Source organism: Hydra vulgaris, chromosome 09, assembly GCF_038396675.1.
Source record: "Hydra vulgaris chromosome 09, alternate assembly HydraT2T_AEP".
Lineage (NCBI taxonomy): Eukaryota > Metazoa > Cnidaria > Hydrozoa > Anthoathecata > Hydridae > Hydra > Hydra vulgaris.
In genome coordinates, this window is record NC_088928.1 from 8,767,501 (window position 1) to 8,781,384 (window position 13,884).

Below are 13,884 nucleotides of genomic sequence, written 5' to 3' on the forward strand. Positions count from 1 at the left end.
TATTCATTATTGCTTTCACCACAGTTAGTATCATTGTCTAATTCACCAATCTAGACAATACATCATACAATTAATATATACATACTAATTTTTTTTTATTTACTAATTTATTTATACTTATAATTATTATCTATTATAACTTACTTTATAATTACACATTAACACACAACTTTTTGAACGTTCTATATAAATGTTGCCAATTTATATAAATGTTGTAATAACGTTCTATATAAATGTTGTAACATTTATATAGAAAAAAGTAGCAATAAATACATCATTATTTATAAATAACAATTATAAGATTATTACCTCTTCTTTACCCAATCTATCTGCATGATGTACAACATCGTTTATATTTCCAGTCAAACATTCCTGCCTATAATGTAATTTAAATAAAATGAAAAAGTAAAAATATAAAATTTATGCAAGTTAATACATATGTAAATGTTACCTGCATGTTAGTAACATTTATATAGAACAAGGCAGCAACAAATATTGTATTACTTATGAATTGTAATTAAAAAAAACAAACGTACTTCTTCGTCTGAGCTATCTGCATGATGTACAACATCATTTACAAACCAGTTTTCTTAACGTCCTTGCCATCTTTATATTTATTATAAAAAATCGAACTTGTAAATGTACGGCTGAATAAATGCATTAAAAGTTTATATTGCCAGTCAAATCTGCCTATTGATAGTGCAGTAATTTAAATAAAATGATTAAGTCAAAATAAAAAGGTTTATGCACATATATAAATGTTACCTGTATGTTGGTAGCATTTATATAGAACAAGGTAGCAACAAATATATTATTACTTATTATTCATAATTTAAAAAAAGTTTTTTTCTTCGTCCAACCTATCTGAAAGATGTAAAGCATTATTTCTATCGCCAGTCAAACTTACCTGCATTACCATTATAACACAGTATTTTAACTAAAATGATAAAGTTAAAATAAAAAAACTTATGCACACACTATAAAATTCAAAAATTTATTATTTTTTTATTTTAATATTTAAAACATAACGAATAAAATAAAAATGTAATTTAGTAAGTATAGTAATGTAAAAACATAATAAATATTAAAGTGTGCATAAATTAATTTTCTTTTTACTTGGAGAGCACTTCACATTAGTTAAATATTTTTTTTTTTTTTTTTTAACAACTTTGGTTCCAACAAAGCTGCAAGCAGCCACTAATTAAATTAATGGAACTAATTAATGGAAGTTACTGAAAGAGAAAAGATGAAGATTTTAGAGCAAGAAAACGATTTAAAAGATTACAAATTATATGAATCAGAAAAGCAAGATGAAGAAAGCGAATTCCAAAGAGCCGATGTTTGAGGAAAAAAACTAGACGAGTAAGCATTTTTGGAGCACTTAGGAACAGTCATAGAAAAAGGATGACACTTAATTGAATGACAAGTAACATGAGAATGAATTTTAGTAGATGGCACAAGAGATGCTAGCTCTTTAGAGCAGTGCCCATTATAGTATTTGTAGAAAAGAGAAAGAGAAGCAACATTACGACGATGTGATAATGGTTTAAGATTGGCTGCAAGAGCAGGTCCAACTATGTTTACAATGCGTTTTTGCACCTTGCCTAAAAGAGATAAGGCATCATTAGAAGATCCGCCCCAGATATGGCAACAGTATTCCATACAAGGCCAGATTTGAGATTTATAGAGATAGAGAATAGAATCCGTAAAGTAAGAAAATGTCAAGCTCTATAAAGAGATGCAACCTTAGCAGATGCTAATTTTGCAACTGATTTAATATATGGTTTCCAAGAAAGATTGGAAGTAAGAGCTAATCCTAGAAGATGAAGAGTAGGTGACTCATCGAGTATATCATCATTCATGAAAATAGGAAGATCTAAATTATTGCGATGATTGGCTGAAAAAAATTGAGTTTTATCTGAATTAAAGTTCACCAGCCACTGTGAGCCCCATGCTGTAGCAGAAGTGAGATCCTTTTCAAGCTCAAATGCCCTCCAAGCAATCAGATTGTTGGCTTCTTATCATGACAAGAATAAATGGTAGTATCATCAGCAAACAATGCCACTTTAGATGTGAGAATATCTGGAAGATCGTTAATGTAAATTAAAAAGAGTATAGAGTCAAGGATAGAACCTTGAGGAACCCCTGAAGTTACAGAATAAGAGTGTTGTGCATCGAGGACAACTTTTATGCTACAATTGGAAAGGAAGGATTCGATGATCTTAAAGATGTTGCCGGATACACCATAAGAAGAAAACTTATGGAGAGGACCAGCATGCCAAACTTTATCAAAAGCTTTTGAAATGTCAAGAGCGATGGCCTTAACCTCTCCACCTTCATCTAATGGACGATAAAACCTGTCAGTTATTACTGTTAGCAAATCAGCTGTAGAACGAGAAGATCGAAATCCATATTGATGGTCAGAAAGTAAGTTATTAGATTCAAGATGAGAAATTAAGTGTTTGTTAATTAAAGATTCAAAAACCTTGCTTATGATAGGAAGAAGACTTATGGGACGGTAGTTAGATGAATCAGATCGCTTTCCCGAATTTTTGAAGATAGGGTTAACAGATGCTGCTTTCCAGCAGGCTGGAAAACAAGACTCTGATAAGCACTTGTTGAATAGTTTTGAGAGTATAGAAGACATCTCCAGAGAACACTTGTGCAAGACAATAAAAGGTATGTTGTTCTGGCCACAAGCTGTAGAAGAGTCTAGGCAGGAAATCACTTTAGATACAGAAGCTTTAGTGATATGAATGTCAAGCAATGGATCAACCTGTTTGTTGGCAATATCAGGTAGAATGCAACTAGTGGAATCAAGAGATGATATTGATGAGAAGTTTTTAGCAAACAATTCGGCTTTGTCTTTAGGTGAGGTGACAAAGTCTGAACCATACAAGAGAGGTGGAATTATAGATTTGCCCTTTTTATTGATATTATTAAAGATTCTCCAGAAGTCACAAGAGCCTAATTTTTGAGATGAGATACGAGATTTCATGACCTGAGAATAGCGGGTTTTGGCGTTAGACTAAACCTTTTTACAATGGTTTCTAGCAGTAATAAACAGACGTCTGTTCTCTGGAGAATTGTTTTGCTGATAAATATGGAAATAACGGCTTCGATTGGCAATCGCAGCAGCACAGAGTGAGGAAAACCATGGAGGAGAGTGAGAGTTGACCTGGAATCGTCGAGAGGGAATAAAAGATTCCATGCCAGCCTGAATCCACGAAGTTATGTAAGAAGCACATTTGTCGACAGGAAGACGAAAGATTTCTACCCAAGGGCCATCACAAATAAAATCACGGAAAGAATCCCAGTCAGCTTTACTGTAGTTGTAAGAGGTTCGATAATAGGGGGATTTAGGTGATGAAGAAGAATAAGATATTAGTTTTAGAGAGATCAAACTGTGATCAGAAGAACTTAAGGGTGAATGTGGAGAAACTGAGCACAGACTAGGATCAGAAACAAGACATAAGTCGAGTAGAGAAGGTAGATGATTCGGGTTGTCAGGAAAGCGAGTTGGAAAGTTGACTATTTGAGTTAGGGATTGAGAAAGGTAAAAGTTGTGGGCTTTAATGCCTGCCGAATCACTGACACTAGAGCCAAGCCATTCAGAGTGGTGAGCATTAAAGTCACCAACAACAACTATATTAGCTGATGGATGAAGAGAGAGGGCTTAGTCAATATGATCAGAAATAACGTCAAAAAGAGTGCAGTCTTGAGATGAAAGAGAGCGGTATAGAACAAAGAGAAAGGCAATAGAGTGAAGTGGTGCTAAACGAAAGCACATGAAAGAATATTCTGTGGATTCAAACCTAGTTTCACGACAAATGGGTGAATTCTTACAAATGTAAATGCTGAGGCCAAGCATGTGACTATTGGAGTCTTTATGAATTAGAGGAAGATAACCATCAACACTAAGATCACAAGATGAGACAGCTGAACTCAAATTAGTCTCACAAAGAGCAAGTAGGTCTGGTGAACTTCGCAAGAGATAAGACTCATCAGAAGAAAAGCTACTTCGTAGGCCACAAGTATTAGTGAATGATAGGTTTAGAGAACTTGGTGATGATGATGGTTCTTTGTGTTTTATAGTTTTTGGTACTTTATTAATTTTTAAATTAGATTGAAGAACTTGAGTCAGAGCATAGATAGTACTCAGAACACCGTTTTATAGCCCAAGCAATTGCCTCATTACTACTAATAAACCCTAAGTCGTAACAAAGGGCTCCAAATGTGGCCTCCGCAATGCACACCAAAAGTACAAACATGGACACCATTCATGCGCAACATGGCGCTTTTAATACTTTGATATTTTTCAGCTGTTGATGAAATCAGCTTCTCTGAGAGCTACCACAGAGTTCGGGAAACCTGACTACCAGCCGGCCTCAGAACCATAAAACTGAGTTTTAGAGCTCTACCCTCATTAGAAGATAATAGAATGATTTGCGTAGTCATAAAAACAGAGACACAAGCAAAACCCATGCATTGAGTCAAGAAGGTCCAGCATTTAACATCCTACTCTAGAAAAATGTTTTAAAAATACATCTGCGTTAGCCTAATAGGTGAAGAAGGGGTGCGAGGCTGGTCAACAGATAGAATCTGTTTACCCCTTAAGTCTTTGCCTAGGAGGCCTTCTACAAGACAGTAGCTGGGTGCATTTAATATCTGCCCATGATGAATATTTTTATCAAGACACCATCTCTAGCCTTTACTCAACCAAGAGCCCCAAGGCAGGGGGTTTTTTAAATCGGAGTTGGCATCTCCTAGCCTTTGCCTAAAAAGGCATATCCTACAAGGCAGCAGGGCATGAAGCAGATTGTACTGGGTTTCATATTACCAGTAGCAGACTAACCTGATCTGACTGTAATATAAACAAATAAAAATAATTGTATTATGATAAATAATAGTGTATTATTTATAAACATTGCTTTTATATGCTTACATTTAACTGAGAAGTAAAATCTTGTACATTAATTAACTTCCAATTCTGATATATTCTAAAAATTGCTATAGTTTTCCTTCTCCAACTAAGTTGTTCTTAGAACATCAAATTGAATACCAAAGATTACGCTTATATCTTTTCTGGTTAATTCAAACTCAATTTACCATTTTATTTAAACAGCTTTTGAACTATTTTTAAGAATATTAAATGCATATAAAAACTGACAATGTTATAAATGATATAAATGATGAACAACATTATTTATATCGCTATTCAAACCTGTCATCTTATAATGTAGTAATTTAAATAAAATAATAAAGTTAAAATAAAAGGATTTATACACAAAGTATTACATTATTTACATATTCTAATAATTCTGCTATTTAATAGTAAAGAAAAAACATAATGAATACTAGATCTAGTAGCTAACTAAATGCAGACTTGAATGGTTGCGTCAACAAAAAGACAGAAACAACTTAACAGAACTAAAATTGAATAAAACATTTATCATAAAATAAAGTTTTTTAATACTTAATAAACATTTACTATACAATAAAGTGTTTTAACTTCAAACATTTTTATGCAAACTAAAGCCATTTTAAAAAATAAAAAAGATAGTTCTAGTTGTCTTTTGTACATTAGTTATCTAATCTTATTCAATACACTGCTTATCTAAGCTTATCTTATATATTAGAGATAAGTTTTATAATAATTATTATATTAGTTTCAATGTACATTAGATAACTAGTGTTTTAATACACTAGTTATCTAGTGTACATCAAAACTAAACTATTTGTTGTAAACCAAATCAACATTAAAAATCAAATTGATTCACTTGACATAATTGCTGTACTATTGCAAGTTATACAAAGTAAGCAAAGCTATTGGCAATAGCTAGAATTAATATATGCATAAATAATATATAATTAAATATATAAATAATAAATTCATGTATTTTAAAACGTATTATTATATGATAATATCCAGAGATGTAAAGCAGTATAGGCCAAGACTAATACTAAGACTTTTTGATTTAATATCAAGGCTAAGAACAAGACAGTTAAACAAGTCTCAAAACCTCTTGTGCCAAAGATTTACGTCTCGAGACCAACATCTGATAATATATTATGATGCATTATAAAATACATACATTTATTATATTCTAGCTATTGCAAATATGTCTAGTTGTTCATGTCTATATGTTTAGTTTGAATCATATTAAATATGTAGCATTAATAAAAACATATAATTTATAGTCTTATTAAATACAGAAAAACAGAAGAATGCAGAAAATATTGTTTACTCAAGTTAAAAATGGTTGTAACTCTACAAATTACAATGACATCTTTAAAAGTGCATTCGTAAGACCCATGGTACAACGTGAGCTATGAAAAAAAAACCATGGTTCACCCATGGAAATTCATTGGGATTTTAATTTTCATGGAAATTCCATGGAATTTCCGTTTTCCATGGTTTACTCATAGAATTCCATGGGTTTCTCATGGGATACCCATGGAATATTTCTGTAAGAGTCATTTCAGATATCAAAGTATGTGAAACTTTATAGTAATAGCTATGTTTTAGCAACAATCAAGGTTTCTGATCTTTCTATAGCTTTATCTTAAAAATTAAATTAAAGCTTTCTTAATCTTTATCTCTTTTAGTAAAACAAAACCTGGAGTTGTTTAAAAATTGATCCTCTTGCCCATAGTCCAAACAATTAGTACAGTATGAAAGAATTATTACATGAATGAGCTCAGTACAATGTGAAGGAAAGTTAGGTTTTCTTTCATTAAAAAACCTGGCTTTGTTCATCCACAAGTATTTAGTATACAGTTAGCATACTGCTATTTAAGACATACATCAGATAGTGTTAGATGACATTTTACTTTGATGAAAGATTTTAACAGAAATATTTGTAGAAAGCATTTATTAACTTTCATAGTTTAGCATAATGGGTGATGCGTAAGTTATTGGATAATATAAAAATGTTAACAACTTATTTATTGACATTAACTATAAAAAAAAACTTTTATTAAATTTTTTTAAATAAAGTATTTATCTTTTGATATAAGTAAGTTATTTTTTAAATGAAAAAAAAAATATCTGCAATTGATCTCAATTTTGCTCTGACACCTTTCATAAAAGACTAAAAAATTTAAATTGATTTCTTGTAGCTTTAATTTAATTCGATTAATCAAAACTTGCTCTGTTGAAGCTTGCCAATCTTCCTCGTAAACCTTCTGTGCCAAATATCCCCAAAAGTTTTCAATTGGTCATGCTTGAGGCACATTTGGGGGATTTTTTATCAACGCAGTAGACATATTGGTGCATCCAATTTATAGATTCTTTAGAATAATGAGAACTTGCTAAATCTGGCCAAAATAAATAGTCTTCATGATACTTATGAATGAATGGAAGAAGTCGCTTTTCTAAACATTCATTAAAATAGATTGATGAATTAATTGCTACAGCCTTGGAAGTGCGAAATAATGGCTCGGACATACTTCAGTCAGATATGGCTATCCACATTATTAATTTTTTGGAAACTTCTCTTTTCCTATAAAACAAACACTTTTTGGGCATGTTTTTTTTGTTATTTGTGTAGTATCCAGAATTTCCAGGTATGTTGTCCCCTGCAAAACAAAAGTATTTTTTGGCATCGATGACCAGAAGCGATTTTGTGTTATAGAGTTGGTTAACTAGTTTCCTGCTTCTTTTTTTCACCTTTAATTGTTGTTCTATAGTTTATTTAGGAGTTATTCACGTTTTCTATATTTAACATTTATTTTTTTTAACTGACAACCAATTATTGATTGATTTACACCGAATTTAAAACCTATTTTTCTCTGACTGAATTCTTCTTGATTATTGACAAGTCTCGTTAATTCGGCTTTCTTTTCTCTAGTCCAGGATGTTGGACAACTATGATGCATTCTATCAGAAAAGGATTGAGCAGTTTCAAGTCTTTTTAGGTTATTATATATTGTACTATGAGCAAACCCTACTTTTTCAAAATGATTTACGATTTCTTTTTTTATATATTAAGTTTATTTACAAAAGCATTTTGAGTGGCTTTTAAAAAGATTCTCGTTCAGCTGCATTTAAACTCATTTTAAATAATTGTGTTTCAAATAATAAAGTTTATATTTTATAGAACGTTTATGCTTACACATAAAACCACAAAAACAAACTATTATGCTCAAATAAATAAATTCAGATTTGTTGGATAACTTCCCCATCACCTGTTATACCTGTAATACATTTTTTGTTATATATTAAGTTTTTTTTCTTTAAAGTTTTATATCATTTTAAATCTTACTCTAAAACTCACACTGCTGCTTCCAAGTATATTTCTGCACATTTTTTTAATATACAAAAGTATTGGCTTGATAATTAATAGAGATTTAGATCTAGTTTTATATCCAGTCTATGGTATTTGCAAATTTCTTTTTCTTACTGGTCCACTGTGCAGAAACGCATAAAAATCCTTTAAAAATTTTTAAAAAAAACAAAACAGTTTATAAATATTTTTAAAAGTATTTTTAAATTTAACTATTTTTAAATATTTTTATTTTAATATTAAAATTTATAAGTATTTTTAAAATTAAAATTTCTTCTAAATAATAATAATATAAATACCCAAAAAATTTGAAAATTTTATTAGTTTTATATAAACTAACTTAAATATTATTAACGAGTTTATATATAAAAGATTTTTTTTTATTTTTAGCTTCCTTCCTTTGATTTATTTTCAGTTGTTGGTAAACTAAAGATTGAGCTTATAAAGATACCAAGCAGAATAAGATCTGACATTAATACTGATGATATAAAAAACTTTCATATAAATGTTGTTACTGAATCTTGTTTAAAACTTGTAGATGGAAGCATATCTTTTAATATAAATGATGCAAAGGTGACTAAAGCATTGTTTGTTCCTCTTCATTCAGATGTGTTTAAAGCAATTAGAAATGACTGCTATGAGTTTATGTTTCCTGTTATTAATAAAAGACTTCTTAACTGTACAAAAGAAGAACCAAAAGATAACTTGGATGATGAGGAAAATTATGAAAACTGTGTTATTAGCAAGAATTATGGTGAATCAAAAAATCGAATGTACTATGTTACAGCCATTAGTAGCTTGAATACAAGCAGTTTTATGAAGGGCAATAAAACATTTTTTCAGTATTACTTAGAGAAGTACAACATAGAAATCTCACCAAACAAGCCATTAATAGATGTAATTTCATGCTCACAACAAATTTCATTCACTAATAGTGTATCAAACACTAATACCAAAAAAAAAAATGTCAACATGGGAAAACTTGTGCCCAAACTGTGTAAAAAGGTTTCTTTATTTCCAGCAGACTTGCATCTTCAGTTACCATGTTTGCCAAGAATACTTTATTTTTGTGAGTATTATTTCTTAGCTCTAGAATTAAAAGACATGATAGCAGAAAAAATTAAAATAAATAAATCAGAGAATCAGGAAAGATATCAATCTTCAGTATTGGATTTAGAAGACCTTCTTCAACTGAAAAATCATGTTACAGAAAATGTAAAATCTCCTAGTGTTTTAAAGATTTTTGAAGCTTTTACAACTAGACAAGCAAGAATGCCATTTGATTTAGAACGTCTTGAAGTCCTCGGAGATTCTTTTTTGAAACAAGCTGTTTCAATTTTTGTATTTTTTCAGAATCCTAGTTTCCATGAGGGTAAACTTACTATAAAGCGTAAAAATTGCATTAGTAACGAAAACTTATGTAAAGTTGGAAAGAGTGTTGGTATTCAAAATTTAATATGCAATTCACAGTTTGGTACTAAAAGTTCTATTTCTGAAAATAGAAACCCATGGACAGTGTGGTTACCTCCTGGATATCTACGTGCTGAACTTGATGACATAAAGCAGTACACGTATCAAAATGTCCAACCCAAATCAATAGCAGATTGTGTTAAAGCATTAATTGGTGTTTATTTTGAAGTAGGTGGTGTAAACTTGGCATTATGCTTCATGCAAAATTTTTTAGATATTTCTGTTTTGCATTCTAGTTTGCAAAATGGTCAAAAGCTAATGCTACCCAGCCATTACGCTGATTACCCTTGCGTATCAAGATCAGCTTATATTGACTCTAATGCTGAACATGAATTGTATGAACACAATAAATTACACAAGTTTGAAGATCTGATTTCATACAAGTTTTCAAACAAATCTCATTTGATTCAAGCTTTTACTCATCTTTCATATCTGTCAAACAGTGTAACTGGGTGTTACCAACAGTATGAACTTTTAGGTGAGGCTATATTAGATTTCTTAATAACTCTTCACATTCAAAGTAATACCCAAAACCTATCTCCTGGTCAGTTAACTTATTTTCGCTCAGCTGTAGTCAACAACAATTTATTTGGCCTGTTGGCCATTAAACATTCGTTTTACAAATACATATACTCATCTTCTAATGAACTGTTTTCAAGTTATAATAGCTTTATTGAAATAGTTAAAGACGATCAGGGATTAAAAGATGAATATTTTGAGGTACTTTTTGAATCAATTTTTTTGCAACTAATTTTTTTTTTTACGACTTCCATTTTTAAAGTGTTTTTTATGTTTTACGTTTTTTTTTCTGAAATAAAATTTTTTTCAATTCGAAATAATACAATATGTTCCTTTTTCCTAAAATTTTATTATTATTTTGCTACTTTTTTCCAAAATGTTTTCAAAATTTCCTTTTTCTCAATGTTTTATTTCTGAAAGAGCCCATTTGTTATTTGTCCAACTGAAAGTGAAGAAGGTTACCAAGCTCCAAAAGTATTAGGCGATTTGTTTGAATCTGTTGCTGGCGCAATATTTCTTGATAGTGGATTGAATTTAGTTACAGTATGGAAGATTTACTATCCTCTGCTAAAACCTGTTATTGGTATGAATATTTTACTAGCACTGTTTATATTTTACTCGTTTTGGTTTACAAAAGTTGATTTTGTTAAAATGATTAGATAAATACATGATCAAATTACCGCGGCATCCAGCTGTTGATCTTTTTGAAAAGTATCCTAAAGCAAACATAGAGTAAATTTATTTATCGTTTTTTTTTTTTCAAATAAAATTTGTTCAAATTTAAAGTTTAATGAGGTGTATAAATGGTACAATTAAATACTTTACGGTTTTTTTTATGGTTACGGTTAAATATTCTTTTTTAGTTTTACAAACGGAGAAGTAGTCTCTTGCACGGTCAAATTTGGAAAAAAGAACGGTTTAAATATTAAAGCATGCGGTCAGAATAAGAAAATAGCTAAAGCAGCTGCTTGTAAACGTGCTTTAGAGTATGATTCAAATATAAAGGAATGTCTCGCAAAATTAATAAGTTATAAGTTTTAACTTCGTTAATTTTAATAGATTTTAAATCTTAACTTGCTGAAAATATTTGGTTCGGTTGCTGAGCAGTCCATGTTGTAAAAAGATTTAGAATTGAATTAAATAATAATAGTTTAATTTCGTTTTTATTTAATTTGATTTTATAATGTTCTGGTTATGAATGTTTTTATTTAATTTGATTTTATAAAGTTCTGGTTATGCATGTTTTTATTTAATTTGATTTTATAAAGTTCTGGTTATGAATGTTTTTATTTAATGTGATTTTATAAAGTTCTGGTTATGCATGTTATTGATGTTATTTAATCGAATTGTTACAAAATGTATAACAAAAGCGGGTTTGTTTGAATATGAAATAAATTTTTTTATAACTTTTTTTAAATTATTTATAAGGAAAAAATTTTGATTTTATTTGTAAAGTTTATATTTTAAATTATTGAACTATATATCAACTTACTTACTATGAAATAACAAATACTTTTTTTTATTTAAAGTTTATATTTTACAAGCCATAAATTTTTTTTATTATATAATTTTTTGGTTTCTTTTTTTTGTTTGTTTGTTTGTCATGTAATCTAAAACGACTTATTTAAGTATATTACTATTACAATGTATATATAATTTTAATTGAAAGGCTATATAAATTTATTAAATCGTTTTTTGCATTTGTAAAATTATTGAATTTTATTTATTAATTAGCTTACTTGTCGTCTATGTAATTTGTTTATTAAAACTAATAAATCATGTGAGGTTTTTTCTCCACCCTCCACTAAATCCCTGTTTTAGTCGTAGGGTAAGTTGGCAAATTTCGAACCGTTTGGTGAACATTTGCCGCTAACATCTGAACATGGAATCTGAATTAACGGCTTCTGGGAGAATATGAATGCCAATTTGTTAATTAATTATTTTATCTACAAAATAATATCAATTTAAAAAAACAAATAAATACTATATATCCTTTATTTTGCAACAAATTAAGGGTCAAATATAGGCATCAAAGGTCCCGTTATATAGGCATTTGCAACTTTTAAGACTTCTAGAAACCAATTAGGGTGATAAAAGACTTGAAAAATGAGCATCCCTTGCCGATTAGTATTCTGAAAATGCACTAAAAATTAAAACTTTTATGAAATAGTAAAATAAAAAACATGTAATTGGTTTATTTTCAATTCAATAATTATCAGAGTCAGGGTTTGGAGATTTCTGAGACTTGGCTTCTTTTGACAGAAGCCGTTGACACACTTTCTTTCGATTTACTTTTTTCTTCTTTTTTTTTCTCCTCTTCATATCGCTTCATTTTTTGACCATGTAGAGTTTTAAAAAAAATCGATTCCACTGACATCATGAAGTATTTTAACAAGCCTACTTGGATCTTTTTCGCATATTACATTTTTTAAAATTTTAAGATTATTATATTGTAATTTTTTATATTGCATTTTTTGTAGCTTTAAATGTATTTGATAAAGCTAGGAGGTGCTGGAGTGGTTGAATTCAATGCAGAGTCATTATATCCGGTACAAATTAATTCTCAGTGGATTAGATTATTAGATTTTGTAGTTGTTGGAATAATGGACGTAGACTGTACCGGTTAGACCGATTTTTTTTTGAATATTTCATACGTATCTGGAGTACAACTATCGCATGTTTGTATTTTGTAGTTTTTATTCAATTTGCACATGGTGTTAAAACATTTAAATCAAAATCGGGCAATGGTTTAGGCGTAAATATATTGTTTATTCGAATTAATGTGCAACCACCTATATATATATTCATTCCCGAAATAATGCAGTCGCATCACTCTGAATAACATAACCCAGTAGACATTAAACAGTTGGTAAGTAGTTGGCCCGATCCTAATAACCAACTATTAGCTACAGTTGGGCTAACAGTCAGCTATTTAGTTGGTACCATGAAAAAAACGTAACGCTTTTACCAGCACTTAGCCAACTGTTTCATAAACTGTTGGTACCATTAATGGCCCAACAGTAATGAAACAGTTGGCTAACAGTTGGTACCATTACCATCCCAACTTTTTTTTCGCGATTTTTTAAATTCGCTTTTGCACTTTAATTGATAGTGCAATTTTTATAAATGTTTACAACTATCTTTACAACTTGACGTGATGGTGAAAAACGAGTTGCATATTTGAAATCAAAATGAGAAATGATATACAAAAAACAAATTGTTTGCTCGACACCAGAAAAAAAAAAAATTTTTGTTGACCTGTGTAATAATTATCGTTGTAATAACAGTAGTAATAACAATAACAAATACAGTTATATTAATAACAGTAGAAATTTACAACAGTAACAATAATAAAAAACTAGCAGTAAGCAACCCCTAATATGGGTTATGAGTAATTAAATCATTAATATCAAAAACACATTAATAATTTGATATATTATCTAAAAAATTAAATGCAAATTTATCTATAAATTACATTTGAACTTTAACTCCCTATCAGCAATGTCATTGCTTATAGTTAGCGACATAAAGACCGGATTAACATCAGTTACGTTCTTTTTAAAATCTGTCAAAACACAAGTACTAGAAAAAGAAAGTCAAGTAAAGC

At 29.7% G+C, this 13,884-nt stretch overlaps 1 protein-coding gene across 4 annotated transcripts in view; it reads left to right on the forward strand.

The window, feature by feature from the left end:
• The window catches only part of LOC100206464 (endoribonuclease Dicer), a 75,938-nt gene extending 63,882 nt beyond the window's left edge, over positions 1 to 12,056 (forward strand). For 3 of the 4 annotated variants that reach the window (XM_065804655.1, XM_065804657.1, XM_065804656.1), the window contains 4 exons: positions 8,679 to 10,478; positions 10,698 to 10,860; positions 10,937 to 11,009; positions 11,141 to 12,056. In XM_065804655.1, the coding sequence (XP_065660727.1) occupies positions 8,679 to 10,478; positions 10,698 to 10,860; positions 10,937 to 11,009; positions 11,141 to 11,318 (2,214 nt within the window). In that variant the 3' untranslated portion in view covers positions 11,319 to 12,056. The remainder of the gene's footprint in view (positions 1 to 8,678; positions 10,479 to 10,697; positions 10,861 to 10,936; positions 11,010 to 11,140) is intronic. The other variant, XM_065804658.1, reaches the window with a different exon arrangement.
• The last annotated feature ends 1,828 nt before the right edge of the window (positions 12,057 to 13,884 follow it).